Source organism: Centruroides sculpturatus, unplaced genomic scaffold (genome assembly GCF_000671375.1).
Source record: "Centruroides sculpturatus isolate CEXI.00-Female unplaced genomic scaffold, Cexi_2.0 scaffold115, whole genome shotgun sequence".
Taxonomy (NCBI): domain Eukaryota; kingdom Metazoa; phylum Arthropoda; class Arachnida; order Scorpiones; family Buthidae; genus Centruroides; species Centruroides sculpturatus.
The window spans coordinates 71602-92065 of NW_019384545.1; the positions used below are offsets into that span (position 1 = coordinate 71602).

Genomic DNA, 20464 nt, shown 5'->3' on the forward strand with positions numbered 1-20464 from the left:
ATACAGTAGAGCGTCGATTTTCCGAAAGTCAATCATCCGAAAGAATTCCAGTCGGCAAATTTAAATTTTCGCCAGTGCTGTGGCGCTTCAATCTTTGGCTATGTCTTGGGCTACTCAAATATTTTACGTTTTTGATACTAAATTAACATCTGAAGTATAATTTTTTATTGTTTTTATATTTTTAAATATATTTATTTTGTTTGTACAAAATAAAAAAATAATTTTTAACAATATAATAGTCTTTGTTAGGCTTAACATCAATGAAAATTCAACGTGAAGCGACACGCAACAGATAAAAATTTTAACATCGGATACATTAAACTATTTTTTCGTACATAAATCGGTTATCCGAAATATCAGTTATACAAACAACCCCAGTCCCCAATTGATTCGGAAAATCGACGCTCTACTGTATATGTTGTTGTATGAAATATCTGATGATGTGCACTGATTAATGTTGATAGATGTCAAAATCATCAAAAAAACAATATGGCGTCGTCATGGTAACTTAATACGCTCGCTTACGCCATCTATTAGCAAACAGCAGATTTAAGCTTATACACCTGGTATATATAAAAGATATCTTCAAATGTCGAAATTCTGATTTGCATAAATAAACTTTAAAATTTAAATAATAATATTTTCTTGTAAATATCATTTGAACCATTTCTTTTGGAACAAATAATATAAATAAATTATTTTGTTTTTTGACATAGCTAAAATATAAAAAAACAATTGATTATTTTTTGTAAAAAACTTATTAATTATAAATAAAAGGATACTGAAGTGCTGTACACCAAGCATTACACTGAAAACCTCCTAATCTTTGTCCAGTTTCTGAACAGTGCCATTGAAAATATTTATCTCTGCCAACACTTAATACCCATTCAGACCACAAAGAAAATTCCACACCTGTTACTCTCCCTTGATGAGCTAGAAAAAGTAATAATGTTTGTTAATAAAAAAAAACTTTATTAATAGATTGAGAATAAAAATGTTATGAGGTCCAACACAAAGAATCTTTATCAATCTTTTATTTCTTCAATTAAAAGAAAAGTTAAGATTGCATGTAATGATTTAAGTTTTTCATACTTTTCTTAAGTTTATCATAAGTATGGATTTCTACATGTTTCTCAATCAATTCAATTTGTCAATTTCTATAGATTATCATCATTTTACAAATAATTTAATCTAATATTCTAGTTTTTTCTTGTATCTACAACAAAATCAGATATACAGGTATACCTCGCCTTACGTCGGTAATTGGTTCCAGGAAAACGACGTAAGTCGAATTTACTTGTCTCCGAATCTACTTGTCACTAGGCTAAACCATAAATTACCATTCCCGGTTCTGTATTTTATTTATTAATGCATTTTTAATAATATATGGTTAATAAAAATCTATTTTAAGCTTAAAAACAAATTTTAGTTTTTAATATAGTACAGAAAAAAGTAATCTAAATTTACGAATGCATATACTGTAAATACAGTACATACTTGTAAATGTATATATTTTAATATGATTTTATGTGCTTTAAACACTTTTCTAGTGATATTACGACTTCAATATTTGTGGCGGACAGACGTAAAGTCGAATAAAATGACTTAAACTTGGCTTTTATTTTTCCATATACTTTTTTGACAAACGACGTATAATCGGGAACGACGTAACTCGAAACGACGTAAGTCGAGGTATACCTGTAATTCAATGAATACATTGTATTTTTCAATGTTTCTAATAATTGGCTTTTCGATAAAAAATTTTTTTTTTAATTTTTAAAATATTTTAAAAATAAAATATGGTTTGATTATACTTGTTTTTATCAATTATTTGAATTGATATTAATTACTTTTATTTATTCATTTATTTATTAATACCTATACAACAGTACACAATAATTAGAAGAATTATAATAAATTTTTAATTAACAGTGTAACTATTTCTTTATATTTTAATCAATATATTAAAAATAAAAATTAATCAAGAAAAATATTTTGTTAATAGTTTTGAATTAAATACAGCAGTGATACCAAACTGATTTTTATGAAAACATTGTTGGATTTGATATTCAGCTTCTTGATTTTATTAATTAGGAGAATCAATATCAATTATAAATCATTAAAGTACAGTAATTTTCCATTTTATTTTTTAAAAAATTACTAAAACATTAAATTTAAAAATTGTTCAATAATAGAAAATTTTAAAAAGTTTATCTGCAAGTAAAGAGAATACAATTATGCAAAACATAAATTCCATGTTCAGGGAAATATCTTTGTGTGAGATTCCAATCTAGCTACTAAACATGGTGCTCTTGATAGCAAAACAATTAGAAAACAAGTAAAACAGTAAAACCGTATTTGGGACAAGACTATGTCTTGGAGACTCATTACTAAGCGGAATCACTTTGATGCTAAAGGCGGGTCTAGAGTTTCTCATTTCCCGGTCTTTTGCTTGTCCCGGGATCCTGGGAAATCCCGAGATAGAATTAATTATTTTTAAGGTATACAAAATATCTTGAAATCAAATGATATAATTATTTTCCATTTTTTAAAGTAATTTTAAAGTTCTGTAACCTCCAAAATCATATTAATAATGCTGTGTAAGGTCTATAGGCCTATAATAAAAATTACCTTTAAATAACGTAGAAATTTTCACAAATAGAAAAAAATTAATTAAAGTTTGCTGGAAACTGCATACAACAACAACAAAAAAAAATTTTTTGAATTGAGTTAAAAATTAAAAAAAATGAACTTCTAATTTAGAAGGTAATTTTCGTTTTTTAAATAAAATATAATACAAAATATTGCAAACTTTTATAAGATTTTAAAAAGCAAAGATGGTCAATACTCCGATAACTCACTCTAATTCTTATTTTAGTAATGAAAAGTCTTGCCACCGAGAATGCCCTTTCCGATTCAATTGATGTGATTGGAATAGTGTTTAATGCATTTAAGAGAAGACAGATATTATGTGTTTTTTCACCTGTAGCCTGGAAGCTTTCGAGTTCGTTTTCGAGATTGTAGTACTTCTTTCGCTCTCTAGTATTCTCGATTTGTCTACCTTGGCTGCTTTAATAGCGGCATCAAACTTAGAGCTCGATAATTCGGCAATTCATTTGGCTTTAATAATCAGGTTTATGAAGAAAAACTTCATACTTGCAGACTTTGTACTCGTTTGTATCATTGCCCAATTTGCACAATCTGGTGTCAGGCATTTATTGAAGCTACTGGGCATGGTTAAAACTCAAGACAGCGTAAGCACAATTATTCCAGATATTACAGGTTCCGACAAGTAAAGAATTTTTATAGTCCTGCCACAAATAAGCTATATATTTATTATTGACCATTTGTGACATGCTATAATGAGCAAAAATTTAAAAAAAACTAATAGGTAGGTTTAAAATTAATAAATACAAATGTATTCTGACAGTGAATGAGTTAATTATGCTTTCTATTTGCAAAATTCCTCAACCTTAACACAAAATAAAAAAAAAGGAAATTTTTTAGACATTTGCGGGATTTCCCGGGATAAGAAAAATTTCCCGGGATAAAAAAACAACCGGGATCCCGGGATCCCGTTTGAGAAACCCTAGGCGGGTCTCATTCTCATTCTCCAATCTTCTTTGGTATCACTGCTTTTGGGTGCAATCGTTCAAACTTCGCTGGCCATGATGCATTTTCAATGAAATTAACCTATCCAATTTTGAAATTTCTCTCTGTTGCATGTCAGCCCGAGTTGAATTTTTGTCAATGTATAACGAAAATTTCCCGTTTTTGAAAAAAAATAATCATGGTTATTGTATAGTCTGAAATTGTTTTTTTATTTTTCACAAACAATATACAGTTTAACCCAATTATAACGTCATCCGATGTAACAACAACCCTAATGTAACGTCAAATTTTTATCAGTCCCACGATTTACTATACTAAATAATGTTTAAAAAAGCCCACTTGTAACAACATAAAACTGTTTTAATGTCATATTTGAAGCACTCCCAAATTTACAAAATTAGATTTCAAATTTTATTTAACATAGAAGAAACTACGTGTTCAGTCCTAAGGTCAGAGTTCACTTCTTAGAATGACTGTTGGTGGTACTCTCCCTCACCTGATTTCAGTGGGGTGAGGTGCCTGTTTTGCCTGTTTGTAGAAGTTAGAAGTTTGCCTGTTTGTAGAAGAAGAGGGTCGCTATTTTTGTATTTTATTTTGACTCAGTTCTTGGTCCCCTGACTACCTATGAATCTGGACTTTTTATGTGCAAATGATTTGGGCATCTAATACTCTGTGCCAAATATCAACTCTCGACATGTACTCTTTCATACCTCTATGCTGGTAACATAAAAAGGCAGTACGATTTTATAAACAAGATTTTATAAAAATTCAAATAATTTTAAATGCAAGCAAAGAAAAACATTTTTACTTTATTTCTAATAATTAAAATTTTAATAACTTTTCAAATAATAAATACATTACCTAAATAATTTCTCTGATGAGTCAAGATGTTAAAGTCATCTGATAAAATAAATTCCTGAAAATAAACATTTATAATTTCAAACATTTTTGAAATTACATATAATTCAAATTAATCAACTTAATGTAACAAGTACTATCTAAATAATAGATTTGAATTATTACACAATTCAAACCTGTTCTTATTTCTTTTAAAATTTGTATTTAAATTAATGTTAAAAAATGCTGTTTACAGTGGTACTTCAGGATACGAACGCCCCAGCATACGAAATTTTCAGGATACGACACAAAATTCAAACGTATTTTTGCTCCACGATACAAACAAAAACTCACCATACGACGTTACATTAGTTCGCAGCCCCATTTTTTATTCACTTCTGTTCGCTGGTCTCAGTCCGCGTGTTTGCTTCATCATGGAAGGATCTCACTCGATAAAGGAAATCTTCAGATATTATCAGAAAGTGACTGATTTTATTGAAAAGAAACATTCCGAAAAGGTTCACACTGGCCATATTGCTGCTCAGAGTAATGACATTTCCCTAAGTCATTTTAGAAACATTTTAAAAAGTAGGCAAAGCCAAACCTCTTTGGATAGATATTTTACCAAGCGATCCCTATCCAGTGAAAGTGCTAGGTGGAAGTGAAGGAAAGAAAGCAAAAAGCAGTGAATAAAAATTTTAAAAAATATATATAAAACAACACTAATTTTTTTTAATCTTTTTTAAGTTATTTTTAAGTTATTGTTACATTATGTTATGTAAGTTAAGTTTTAGTATCATTTCCCTTCTCCCTCTCTTCCGCCACCAGTTTATACCTCCACCATTGTCTATCCTCAAAGGTAAAGTGCAAATAAAACTACATTTTTTTTATCAATTATTATTCTATTACGGTTATTTATACATTTACAACTACAAAATGCATCTTTCAGTGTTTTCCTTACTATAACTATTATTATTTTTTTAAATGTATTACTTAGCTTTAATTTTAGTGTTTTTTTCATGTTGGAACGAATTATTTGGTTTTACATGTAATTGTATGGGGGAAAATTATTCATCTTACGACATTTTCATGATACGATCTCAGTGTCGGAACGGATTAATTTCATATCCTGAGGTACCACTGTATTTGATGTATTTTTTGGGGGGCATAAAATTTGGACAATTTGAAGCTGGTGTATTTCACATTTTAAAAATTAAATTCAAGAAAAGAAAGCAGCACATAGCCAAATAATTTTTGTAGAATGCATGCATTTTTAAAGAATCTCCAAAAAACACTTTAGAATTCAGTAAATCCCTGATATATAAGAAAAAGTTGTTACATTTTATAGTTTTAGTGATAGTTACATTCAAATTCTCCAAAAAAACAACCACATTTGAATCTTAATTCCAAAAATTGTGTTGATATAAGTGATTAATAATCTGTACTTGGTTACATAATTTAATTCATAAATTCATAAGTAAATTCTTAAAAAGAATAGTATACAAAAAACTTACACCTTTATATATCAAGCAAGTTTCACTGATCTTTTTCAGTTGCAGAATATAAAGGAACAGAAAAATAAAAGAATGTAAATACAAATTGAAAAGAACAAGAATTTTAATTTAAGGACATTAGCTAAAAATAATAAAATACATGAATAAATAAATACAACAAACAAATAACAAAAGACTGCTCTGCAGACGAGACACAAAGACTAATTCCAATACAAAACATTTTCAGAATATTCTATGCAAGTCAGTGGTTGGAACATAATAACATAGTACTTACAAAGTGGATAAGTCAAAAGATGTGGTATTACTCAAATCAACGTACAATGAGAAGTTAAGAGAATATATCAGAACCATGGACTGTCAATTAGCACCCAACAATTTTTTGGAATCTTTACAGCAAACGGTTAAAAGATTCACTTCCACTCCTTTGGCATGGCTATTACATGTGCACTATTCTACAGTCCACACACCAAAAACATCACAGATTTTTGCATTCACCAAGACTCACAAGCCAGGAAACCAAAAATGAGAAATGTAATTAGATCAAGAAATGTAATTCTCCAATATTTTTGATTGAAAAACAGCTAGTCAAGTTCTACCACACTAAAGCTACTTACCATCCATTTTACATCAACAACTCTCTGCAATTTATAGAAGGCCTCAATACAATTTCATTGGTAGACAACAAACATATGACTGTTTTAGACTTTAAATCACTATATCAGTCTAAAAATACTTCCATGCTTTTGTGCAAAAACAGATTTCCTGTTTACCAACATCAAAGAGGCACATAAACATCACAAACATATACTGGAACTTGTGCATCTAATATGTTATACGTCATTCTTTGAATTTGAGAATAAAATACAGTGGGTGATCGATTAACGAACAAATCGGATAACGAACATTTTCGCAAAAGATTTTTATGGTCGGACAATGAACACATGTTCGGATAATGAACACTTCACAGAACAAACACAAGAAGAAGTGACGTAAAATAACGAATATCGATTGGTCTTCCTTTGTCTTCAGGCAACAATTCGAAACTTTTTGGAGTGGGGAGATGTTGACATCGACATTCAACCCAGTATATACTGATCGGATAGTATTCCCCCAAACTTTGAAACTCTCCCTTGTAATTCCAGCCTTTATATTTCTGATAGAAACAATCCTTTTACATTTTCTTCTGAAAGAAAGGATTGATGCCAATATCTGCTATTAAAGATCTTTTGAAGAAGTGGGAGGATGTCAGAACAGCGGTCTTAAAATGGCATCCAAACCAGGTTGAGGTTAATAGGCTTAGGGATCTCTACAACTACAATGCGATTAATTACTTAATTAATTAATAAATATACTTAAGAAAGTATATATTTTTTATTTTTTGGGAGTCTCCAGAATGAATTAATCAAATTCCCATAGAAACCTGTGGTAAATCGATAATTGGTTAACGAACAATTCGGATAGCAAGCAAAGTCTTGAAACGGATTATGTTCGTTAACCGATCACCCACTGTATACTTACAAGGAAGAGGCATGCTTATGGGCAATCCCACTTCAACAATACTTTGTAAGTTAGTAGTGTACCATTTAGAAAACAATATTCTGCCCAAATTTCAACACCTCATCATCTTATACGCTAAATATGTTGACATTAGCGAGGTTGAGGTCAAAGTTTTAAATGTAAATGTGTACGTCAGACATTCAGCTCTGCTTTCCTGTAAGCTTAGAAGTTTGACAATGGTGTTTGGAATGTCGAGCATGATTCCACTGACTATCCAAACACCATTGTAAAACTTTTAGGCTTACAGGAAAGCAGCGCTGAACATCCGACGTACACATTTTCACGTTTAAAACTTTGACCTCAACCTCGCTAATATCTTCCATCTTGTGGTGGAATAAACCAAACATACAGCAGTTTTTAAAAGCAATCAACGACAACTCCTACTAGTTACTCTTACATTGGATCAAGAAAGTGCATCAATGGTAAACTTTTTGAACATTTTCATCTCTTGTAAATATGGAGAAATTTGAACCAAGGTATACAGAAAATCATGTTTTCAATCTGTTTTAATCTCATACAACTCCATAGATCCCAGTCATATCAAATTCTCAGCCCTTAGGTCATCAATAAGAAAAGCATATACCCATTGTACCAACATTCAGGACACAATAATGGAGCTGAATTACATCTTAAAAATTGCAGAGCAATTATCCAATTAAAATAATTCAAAATTTGATTGTGACCTTTCAGGCATCAAAATATAAACATACATCAGTGAACCAGAAATGAAAAATCGTCTTAAATTATATCCCAACTTTAAGAAAGATATACAAGAAAGCAGCAGATGCTAATAATATCACATTAGTTTATCAGTGCAATCCAATAATCTTCAAAATCCTAAGAAATTATAAACCATATAACTTCAATTCAGCCTCAGAGATTTATTCCATCTCAATAAATGACTAATGATTCAAATCAAAACTAGTCTATGCAGTGCCAATGGATGTAATTTACAACTCAGGAAACATAAGTACTGTATACAATTGAAAAAAAATCTCAACAACATGACACTGGCAACTTACTTGCAATATCAGGACATACACATAAACTAGGAGCAAGCAAAAAAGCATAGTATTTATATTAGATATGACCCTGATAAGTTATCTAGAAAAATTAGAAATTTATAAGGCTCATAAAAAATCCAAGTGTATCAATCATGTGGACAATCTGTCTAATGAATGGCAATCCATCTATGAAATTTAATTATTTAGTTGTTTTATTAAATGCATAGTTATTCATTTATTTTCATTTTTATTAATTTTGCATGTACTTTTGTTATTTATTTATTGTATTTATTTACTTATTCATGTATTTATTCATATTAGCCTAAAAATAATAAATTTTCAGGCTAACATCTTTAAATTTGAATTCTTGTTCTTTTAAATCTGTACTTATGTTCTTTTAAATTTTTATTTACATTCTTTTATTCTTCTGTTCCTTTATATTATGCAACTGAAAAAGATCAATGAAACTGATTGAAAATGTTTTTATTTTTATTAAAATTGTTGCTGGATTTATAAAGGTGTAAGTTTTTTGTGAATTATTTCCTGCAGTTATTTTCGAAACTCAGTAATAGTACATTTGAAAATTCATTAATTTCAACTTAGCAAATATTTTTAGTTACTCTAATTAGTAATAAAATCAGAAAGTATAGTCAAAATCAGTTTTGAATTTTATTATCTAGAAAATTATTATATTATATTACAATACATATTAAATATACTTACTGATATAGATCCATTTTCCATACCAATAAAAAGTCTTTTTGTTTCTGGATTATATACCATTGCAGTTGCTGGAGCTAATTTAAAATAATGCATATTATGAAAAGTAATAATTTAGATTATAAATAAAATAATGTTAATTAGTTTAACTTTAAAAGTATTTTTAACTTACAAGGCATGGTATGACAAATACTTGGCCAATATTGTCCAGTGTCTCGTTTTAGCCATACTCTTACTGTTCTAAAATTTTAAAACAATTTTATTGGAATTTGAAGCTTAACAATAACTCTAAACTTTGTTATATAAATTATTACATAAAGTACAACAAATCATAAAACTAAATTATTAAAATGAAATTAGATCATCATGCTACTTATTTTCAATATATTCAGCTAACTTTAATGATCTACAATACATAATCAAAATAATCAACACCTAATCCATTGCCGAGGGAGTTTATTTAAAAAACGAACGTTTTAAATAAACTCTCTCAGCAATGTTATTTATTTTTACAATTGGTATTTTTACACTTTAATTATTTTACTTAATTACTCAGTTGTCGATACTTTTGAATTTTAAATTTAATGTTCTATTCTTTGTAGTTATTCCATATTCGTTTTTTTCAACTTGAAGATGATCTATGAAGTAGATCAAAAACGTTCGTTTTTTAAATAAACTCCCTCGGCAACAGATTAGGTGTTGATTATTTTGAGTATTAATTTGCCGAGTATGTTTTCTGTTCAATGCTACAATACATAATTAGGCCTATATGAGAAAAACATTTATAATCATCGTTATTCTAAAAACTTTTAAAAAATTCAATTGTGTAAAAATTTTAATTGCTTTTATTTTAAAATATACTTATCTTCAACATAAGATATGTTTTCAGTAGTATGTGTTTGATTAATTATCATTGGATGACTATCATATGCAATTAATGAAATATATAAACATATATAAACAAACACAAAACAGTACATACAAGAAAAAAAAATCTGTATAATGTCACATATATAAAATTGATTGGAATGATATTGTGAGATTCAATCTGCGGGTCAGTCAGTGAGACTTGACTCTCGTAAGGTGCCCGGATTGGCGAGATCCAGTCTTGATGTCACTGGATGGCTAGGAGGGCTATAAGTTGAGTGGAGAGGTCATTGGTAAGTCAATAAGGTGTCCATTCTCCGAGTAATAACCAACATCAACACCAGTTAAATAAAACAACAAATTTAATATGGAACAAAAATAGGTTAAATACATAGGGAGAGATTACACTCTAACTAGTTAACAACTAATGGACCAAGAGAGAGTGAGTTTACAAATGGAACTACAATTCTAAGTACAATACCTCATGAAGATAACTTGATGTTTGATGATGTATGATGGATCCTATTCATAAAATGTCGGGGAGACGATCATGGATCTAGTTGAGGTAGTGTCAGGCTGTCATTGAATTTCATAGAGAAGACTAGAGTTGGGCGGACAGAAGCTGGGTCTGTCGCTTCTTGGAGAATGTCCACCTCTATTATGGTGGGTCGGGTCCACCTATGTCTACTGTTGATGTCCGCCCCAAGGCTTGAGTTCTAGCCCCTTTTACATGCATTGAGCATGGGAGAGAAGTCAGGTAACTTTGATTTACTGTAGTCTAAGTTCAAGATGTGTCATTGCATCAGCTGGAGCAGTCTGACTCTTCTTACCATATAAAGCACCAAATTCAAAGTTCTTAGACATCACCATCAAGGTGTTGGGACTCTTCTTACCTCATAATTTAACTGATTTTGAAATTTCTCCCTCATTAATAACCATATTGTTAAGCTTTTCTTGACACTTATTCAAAATATCATTAAAATTGATGATTTGTATAGTTATTTGATTGTCCTTATCAATCGGATCAGAGGTCACTGGCAATGCCAGGTGGTGGGAAAGGAAAGTGGGTTTTTTCCACTTCTATATTAACTGCATATTAGTTTAACCAATTAATCTCATTACTAAATTGCCCCCCTGCAGAATCTCACAGTATATTATTATGCATAACTGCAAGCTTTTGTTTGATGTTTTTTTTTTCTACAACACAACACATTGTTATGATAACAAAATTATCATTTATAGTTCATACCATTAAAATTTCTTATTATTATTATTGTTTCTATTATTAGATTAGAAATGTCACATTTATTATATTTTGTACAGTTTCAACAGATTCATCCAGTTTCAAATTCAGTCACAACACTTGTGATTTTGAAATAATAATAATAATATAATAATAATAATAATATATTCTACAGAAAACAAGAAACATCACAATTACATAAAGCAATAACTCTAGCAGACTCAAATAACACACCATTAAACTTACACTCACAACATACAGACATGACACAACACATAAAAAGCATAGACACCATCAAGCAATCGTGGGCTTGAAAGGCACTCCATGGCAGGCATCCTTATGACCTGGCCCAGGTTTTTGTTGACAAAACTGCGTCAAACAGCTGGTTAGATCGAGGAATGCCTTTTTGGGGAGACAGAAGAATTCATGATTGCCATACAGAATCAGGTCATAAATACTAAAAACTACAGAAAACACATACTCAAAGATACAACACTCACAAATGACACATGCAGAAAATGCCACATCATGCCAGAAACTATACAACACATCACTTCTGGGTGCAAGGTCTTGGCACAGACAGATTATTTACACAGACATAATCAAGTAGCAAAAATAGTACACCAAAAGCTTGCAAAGAAACACAAATTAGTAGACATTCACGAACCATACTACAAGTATATTCCACAGACAGTATTGGAAAACAACATGCACAAAATGTACTACGACAGAGACATAATCACAGATAAAACAATTTACCACACCAGACCAGACATCACACTCATTGACAAACACAATAAAATCACATACATTATAGACATAGCCATTCCAAACACTAACAATGCACAAAACACGTGCACTGAAAAAATTAGCAAGTACACAGAACTCGCCCAGGAAATAAGGCATCTGTGGAGGATGGATAGGGTGCTTATTGTACCTATTGTTCTCTCCTGTACAGGTGTGATACCACACACACTACACAAAAGCCTGGGAACATTACAATTGAATAGAAATACATACCTCACACTACAGAAGGCCACTATATTGAATACATGCCACATTGTTAGGAAATTCCTGAATACAGACACTGACATACTTATTTAATTTTTGTTTTTTGGTTGCTATGCCTTGACTCTGGTCCAGCATAGTACACAGCCACCGGTATCAACCAAATATAACCCACTAAACCAAACATAATAATAATAAATAAGATTGTGCTATTTGTATTATTATGATATGTGCAGTTCACAAAAACTATTTTTTAAATATTTAAAAAACTGACTATTAAATGAAGAAATCAAAAGATTGCAACTAGTGATACAGGTTATCTTTTTTACTATCCCTAAACAAAAGATAACAGAAGTTATTTGAATGATATAGTTCAGTTGTGCATTTAAACAAATAATTTTTGTTTCATAAATTTGTTATATATTTCATTAATTTTATATTAGCTAAATTATATGAAAATTAGAGCATGAAAGAAATAATTATCTCACACCAGGTTCTTACCAGATAAAATTTTAAGAGCAATGGCTTTTGGCCAAAATAAACATTCCTCCATTTTTAATGGTCATCCTCGGGTTTACACAGAACTAATAAAATGTGTTTTTTTAAAAAAAAACAAAAAGCATGAATGCAACACTAATATTTTCTTCTTCAATGTAAAATTTTTATTTTCTTAGAGCACATAGTATAAACAATTTAATAAACAAATAACTCAAAAATACAAGTAAGTTTTTTGTTCTTTTTAAAAACATGTATTCTGTGATCTACATGGTGTAAACCTGAGGATGATCATTAAAAACGGAGGAAAATGTTTGTTTTTTGTTTAATAAATCTACTTCATGCTGGTTTAGCATGAAGTAGATTTATTAAATTTAGAATTAAATGAAAAACAATTGGTAATAATGTATTTTTATTGCTTTATACCAGGAGTTTCATGGAGATTGATATAAATTTTAAAAGTTAAAACTTTACAATGTTCTAAAATTTGTGTTCATTTCACCTGTAGAAGACATTCTATAAATGTCAAAAGTGCTTGCAAGATATTTTTTTTGTTTTTGTGTTTTACTCATTAAAACTTTATTAATGCCGATAGACAGTGTTCTTAAAATTCTAAATTAAGAGCACTTTTTACATATTCATCTCCATAACATATTACTATAAACATTTTTTTGTTCAAACTATTTAAACATTTGCAGAACATCTCTTTGAATTTTAATATATTTCTGTGAGATAATCCTATGAGTATGTGCAGAAATCTTTACTTATACACATACTTTAAAAATGTAACCACAAAATAGTGATCATATTACTCTTTTTCAATTTTATCATTAAAGATTTATTTTCTTAAAACTTTGAATAATGATGAAAGGTATAATTTAATCATTCCATATAACTGATGATAAAGAAATAATTTTTTATATTATTTTTAGATTAAGATAAAACATAATTAAATATTGCCAAATGTAGGATTAATTAAAAGCATATTCAATACGAGCAATTATTTATTGTGACGTCACAGTGCCAAGCTGCAATTTTTAATCATTTTTAATTTATTTACTTTAAAATATATGCTCTTCATCTTAAATTTATCTCATCTATTAACTACTTTCAAGGGAAAAGTTTTTGATTGAAATAATGTGACTAATAGTTTGCATCAGAAGTTCATATATAGTTAATCGAGGCCCCCTGTCCGTAAGGTTTCCATATCTGGTCTTAGATTTCATCTATCTAACTCCATTCTCAAGAAAGGAAAGACAGACAGATGAACAGACAACTGTGGGAATTTATAGGTTTTCATTAACTTTCAGCTTAATACCATCTTTGTCTTGGATTGAACAGGGCAACTGCCATAGGATATCTGTGTCAGTCAACACCCAAAGGGATGTTCAAATCAGAACTTCCTAGGTGAGAAAACAAGCTCAAAGCTGGCTGACAGCAGTCCCTAAGCAGAGAATTGACTGAAACTGTCTATAATATGGAAAACCAAGAGGAAAATGTGCTGGATGGAGAACAATTGAAAATTAAGAACCACAGCAGAAACAGTAATAGACTAAGATCAAATACTGTGTGACTTGATCAAGAAAAAGAGGTAATGGGATTTCATTGGATAATCACTAAGGACTTTGTGACCTGGAAAGAAGGCAATGGAAAGGTGTATGGGGCCAGACTCAAAGACACCCTTCTCAATTGTTAAGGTCATTCTCAACTTCATGAGAATGGAAAAGAGGTTTAGTGTGTAACACCACTAACATACAGTCAACAGAAGTTCTACTTTTCTCTGTTAGTAGCCCACAATTCTTCATTCCCTTCATCAAGGAGAGTGATAAAATAAAAATAATTTTAATTCAAGCAGAATTATTTTTGAATTGTAATTTATCATTTATATATTTTAAGTTTAACATAGTCAAATAGATATCTTTACATATAGTAGGCCTATATATATATAAAACTTACCTAAAATATCAAAAATTCAGAATAATCTTTCTTAATTTCTTTTTTAAGGCTATAATAGTTTCCATTCTCTTCTTGAATTAACTGCATATACTCTTAATTTTTTAAGAATTTTACAATTCAGGTTTCATTTTTGCTGTGCTTTCAAAGCTTTATTTTAAACTGCAAGTAACAAAAGCACAAGCATGATTCCTTTTCATTCTTTTAAAGTATGCACTCGTACTTCAAAAGAAAAAATAGATAAAATTACATATTTAATTAATTGATTTTGCTACATTCCAGCTGGATCCAATGCGGATGTAGTTTTGGTGCAGTAAAGTGTTATCTATCCAGCAATTTATGGTTTTTTTAAAGAATTAAAGCATTTTTTTTTTTAAATACTTAAGAAACTTTTATTATTTAGACTGGTCACTAAAAATCAGTAAAACTTCTTACACATTTAGGTAGTAAACTTAACTTTGGTTCAGTTTAACATTTGAGAACGAGATAATTAACTTTAAATGTTTAGTTAGATTATAATTATAATGAAATCTTTAAGTTAAATAATAGCAAAGGTAATTCTACTAATTAATTTATATTAACCGGTTGAATCTGGTAATCAACTCATTGACTAGTGACCACTCATCAGCAGAGAATTTAGTGTCTGAGCCAGTGTCTATTAAGGCTTTATCAATGCAAACTGTTATACTGTAGAAACGTTCCAGCATGCTGAGGAGACTGTTCCCACCTAGTGAGGCAGCCAAGAATCAAACTCAGTTCTTTGCCCTTCACTTCTTTTACATATTTTTGCAAAAACATATCATCTTTGGTTGGTGATTTTTTAAAAGTCTTAACAACTTTTCACACTTTAAGAAATTCGTTGTATTGTGGAATCACTTCAGGTTCAATCAGTGTCAGTGTTAGTTGAATGACTACTTCTAAGCCTTCATTGGTCTCCGTGTCTTTGTCATCATATTCATCACTATCATCTATCTCTGTGTGTTCTACTTCTTTTTGATCTTTCTTTTTATACAGAACGTCTACCACAGCTAACTGGATTACATGTGCAAAGCACAGTTTCTGATAGCAAGGCAAGAGTCTACCAACTTTCACCATAAAGCTTGTGCCATCAGTAGTGATACCAATGGTGTCAATTTCAAAGTTTAATCCACATTTTTTCAACCGTTCTGACACTAATTCAATGCAATGTTCGGCAGTGCAGGATTTGTGAGTTCTGATCAGGCCAAAATTAAAATGAATCTCTTTATGGTGCACGTTGAGATTTATGTATCTGTGATTTTTTTGAGATGTCCACTCATCAAAGCTTAACTAAAATCTTTGACCCTTTTCTTTAAAACCCCTTCCTACCCACGCTCATGTCTGACTCGAGCAAGGTTTATAGCATTAAAAAAACCGGGCGTTTGGGCCCCCAAAAATTTTTTTTTTGATTTTTAGAATGTTTTTTAGGTCCCCAAATTTTTTCAAAATTTTTTGTCCGCGCGAAAAAATTTTATCGCGATTTTAATGAGCCTTTGATAAGGCTCGATTAAGGCTTAATTGCTTTTTAATGTTTTTTAATGGGAGTTTTTTATCAAAATTAATTAATCGTTCTAAAGTTGTAGTGCACCGATTTTCCTTCGGTAAAGTTATTTAAAGCTGCTTTCTGATGTCAAAAACGACCTCCGATAGTTTTTTAATTTTTTTAATTAATAGATTTTATTATATATATGTTTAATTAATTAGGGGGGTCGGAAATCGCAATAAAAATTATAATTTTTAAAAATATTTAAAAATATAGGTTTAGTTTCTAGTCACCCTACTTTAAACCCTTCTCCTCCTGAGATGTCTATGAGAATGTCCCAGGAAATATGACACCAGCTGTTCTCAAGGTCATCCAGATGTGTAAACAATGACTCATCAGTGTTAAATTTCACAGAAAGGCGAGACAAAGGAAACTAAATGATGAAGCTTTTTAACCAAAATTAACACATTTCTTTTGTTTTTTTTTTCAGTTTTAAGTATTTTTTATGCTTAATTTAAAATTTTTTTAAAAAAGTGGACAAGAAGCGGTTAAAATTTGCAAATTTTTTTTATTAAATCCGCTTAGATAATTTTTGCATAATTAGTAATCATCGACCTTATGGTGTTGGGAGAAATTGGCAATTGGAATCCATTTTTTGCGAACAAACATCTTAAATCAGAAGATGTACAAAATGAACTCAGTGTAAAACCATCTTTGCACCTCATTCTTGTAACCATGGCTTCCATCAAATTTTCTTTTACAAAATAGGTATCAATACTCTTCTTAGCCTTTTTGTTCAGTATAATATCTACTTCCTTATCATCAAAATTTTTTGACGTAGTTGCTATTGCTGTGGGAACTACTGTATCTCTATTACAAAGTGGTAATTTGCTGTTTGCAGAAGTAACATTGACGCAGTGTATCTTTTGTAGATGGCCTTTTAAGCCTGTCATAGGAACAGTTACTAATCAGCAAAGTTTTTGAACATAATAAGCATTTTGCACTTCGACTATCATCCAATTTTTTAAAATAGTCCCACAAGTTTTTTTAATCATCATTCTCACCACATTTCTCTTGCTGACTTGGCATTGTAAGAGACATTATTCAGTACAAATTCGAACTGTACAATTATATTATTATTATATAACTGTGAACTGACTGAACTGGCATGATATCTGAAAAAATAAATTAAGAACTTTTGATTCATAAATATACATACCTAATAAATTTTATCGCCAAGCAGCTGAAGCAACACTAAACTAACCAAGTTTGATCCAAATCGTTAGAGCCATTTTTGTGGTAAATAATTCAATTTTCATTTAATTTGAATCGTATGGCAGCGCCCGCTATTCGCTCTATAATACCATTACCAACCAAGACTGCTTAATTTTAATTTACGGTCAGTTGTGACATCACTGGATCACATGACAGAACGAAGATGGCGGATCATGGTTGCTAGGAACATATTCTGTTGTCAAGTGTAGGCCTCAGGATGGAGAGAGAAGTGGGCCATGTTATTGTTTTTTGAGTCAACAAAAGCCACAGTCATGGTGTTGGTGCTTTTCAATCTGTCAGTGGCAACAATGGTGTTTATATTTTGATGGGTTTCCCATTCCTTAAAGGGGTAGTACTAGTCAACCACAAGCAATAGCGAACGTCAGCATCAATATCTGCCAGACTGCCTGTTAAACATGTGATAGGCTTAGCAGAGAGATGGATGCGACTCCCAATCGTTGTGCGATTGCCGGAAAAAAGTATGACACCTTTCTCATTTTTCGTCTCCGGTAAAATATCAATTGAGCTGAAATAAAAGGTTTTCTATTAGGTAGCAATGGTCATCTCCCAGAGGGATAGGTTAGGTTTTGTGGACAAGCCGCGAAAGCGGCACATAGTCTCACGGCCGAAGCAGCAAGCAAAGTGAGCCACAAGGCTGCACTCCCCACAGGCTTAAACTGCAATTGTTCCATCATGTGATTCATTGACATCACAACCGATCATAAATTAGAATTATGCACCAGGACTAGTAGAGCAGTTACTTATTTTATTTAGCGAGAGCATAAAGTCAACTGGCAATTAGATCAGCAGAGGTAAAACGGTGGACAATGCAATGTAGAGAGGGGATGTAGCACATGCTGCACTAAACAGCAATGTCGCTCTCACCACTGAGCGATAGCGCACATAGCAAAGTGGCAACTCCAACAATGTAGACTTTTGTGCCATTATTTAGAAACTTAATTGAGTATTTGCAAATCCAACAGGCTGAAGAATGTGCTGGATCCAGCAATTGCAATCCCTAATTGTATGTCAGCTACATTGATGACATTCTCATGATACGGAACAAAGCACCTAACCTTGACGCGATACTTGAGTATTTTAACAATAACCCGTATGGCCTGTCGTTGAAAGTTGAACAAGAGAGTCGTACAAAGATACGTTTTTTGGATATCAACATAACAATGGAGCACAGTTATCTTTCCACATGTGTTTTCCATAAGGAGTCATATACACCTCTATTTATACCGAACCATTCACATGACCCTTATAGTTACAGTTTCTGCTTTTCGATCTTTGGTAAAAAGGGCCCACACACATTGTTTTGAGCAAAGTGGAAAGGAAAACGAATTGTCGTGGATCAAGGCCCTAGCAACACAACATGGATAAACGTCCTCTTTGGTCAAACATCTCATAAAACAATATATAAATAAGAGGGAGAGGACTATTCTGCAAGACGAACAAATGAAAGTTATCACATACAATGAAACACTTTCTAATATATATAGAGAAATTGCAAGAATCACTAAAATGAACGTAACATATCAATGCTTTCCAATAATCTTTCTCATCAGAAATGATAAAAACCATATAGATGACTCATACTCTCCAGCAGTTTATGTGGTACGTCTCCACAATGACCGAGTTAACCACTCATTAACATACATTGGAGCAACAGTAAGATATTTTGCCATGAGGATGAAAGAACATGAATATTCTATAAGAAAAAAGATGACTACTACAGCATTAGTGATGTATGTGGGTAATGAGGAAGTACGCATTGAACTACAGAGTGCTAAATTGTCAGAACTGAAATACCTCGAATCGCTTGAGATCTATTGGGCAATTAAGCAGGGAGTCGCTATTAACTTCAAGGAAATGGAAACTCTATCCACAGCATGGTGCACCATTTTTGAACTAGATTCCAACAGAAACTCGCATTAAGGATAATTTAAATTATGGAGGATATTTGCATCATAATAATTTACTTGAAATTAATTGATTATTTATTCAGATATTGTTTAAATATTTTACATATTTTGAAATTATATCCCAAACATTACATAAGTTAAAATATTTTGTATGTAATTAATTGTTTTCAGAATACTGAAGATGGGACTTTATGTTTTTGTAAGGTTGGTTATGGATGACAGTGTCTGTTATTTAGAGGTGAATATAATAGATGTCCTATTTAAAGGGTCTGGTGATTGTAAAAATGTCTATTAAGTAAAGATGTCTGCTATTCAGGAAGTTTCACTGTATAATTACATACTTTATTAAATCCATGTTAAATTTACATATATGAAATATATGAATTTACTTACCGATCATCACTAATGCTTATGACACCTTCAATTCCAGTCAATATAACAGCAACATTAACAATGTCTTGGTGGCCTTCAAGTTTACTTATAAGTTGTGGTTTGCGAGCATTAACGAACTGTGTGCTAGATCCAGCAACTGGTTTTATTTCTGCAGCCATATTTAGAATTTAATAAACACAAAAACTACTTTCATTTACAACACTATCCTAAAAAAATAAAGTTAAAAATTATCAATTACATTAAATGAATATACATGTATTTTTTTAAATAAAAAATATTTAAAAAAATACGTATATGATACAATTTCAAAAATATCTATATAAACTACAGCATCATTATTTTGGAAGATGTTCAAGATTGATAGACAATGTGAAGAAGAAATGTAGAGTACTGTACTAAATCAGTGTTTATATCTATAGATAGGGTGGTGGTGGTGGTGGTAATCACCCCGTCAATGATAAAATACTTTTTATCAATTCTTAACAGAGTTAAATATACAAATATAAATAAAAATAAATTTAAAAACTTACGTCAATATTTGTATAACTTATGGATAC

The 20464-nt window shown here is 30.8% G+C and overlaps 1 protein-coding gene across 2 annotated transcripts in view; it reads right to left on the bottom strand.

The window, feature by feature from the left end:
• Nucleotides 1-20464, bottom strand: part of LOC111623472 (WD repeat and FYVE domain-containing protein 2-like) — a 68670-nt gene that overhangs the window by 23606 nt on the left and 24600 nt on the right. For both annotated transcript variants that reach the window (XM_023366057.1, XM_023366056.1), the window contains 5 exons: nt 19908-20113; nt 9417-9484; nt 9248-9321; nt 4474-4528; nt 783-933 (listed from right to left, as the gene is read on the bottom strand). In XM_023366057.1, coding sequence (XP_023221825.1) covers nt 783-933; nt 4474-4528; nt 9248-9321; nt 9417-9484; nt 19908-20065 — 506 coding nt within the window. In that variant the 5' untranslated portion in view covers nt 20066-20113. The remainder of the gene's footprint in view (nt 1-782; nt 934-4473; nt 4529-9247; nt 9322-9416; nt 9485-19907; nt 20114-20464) is intronic.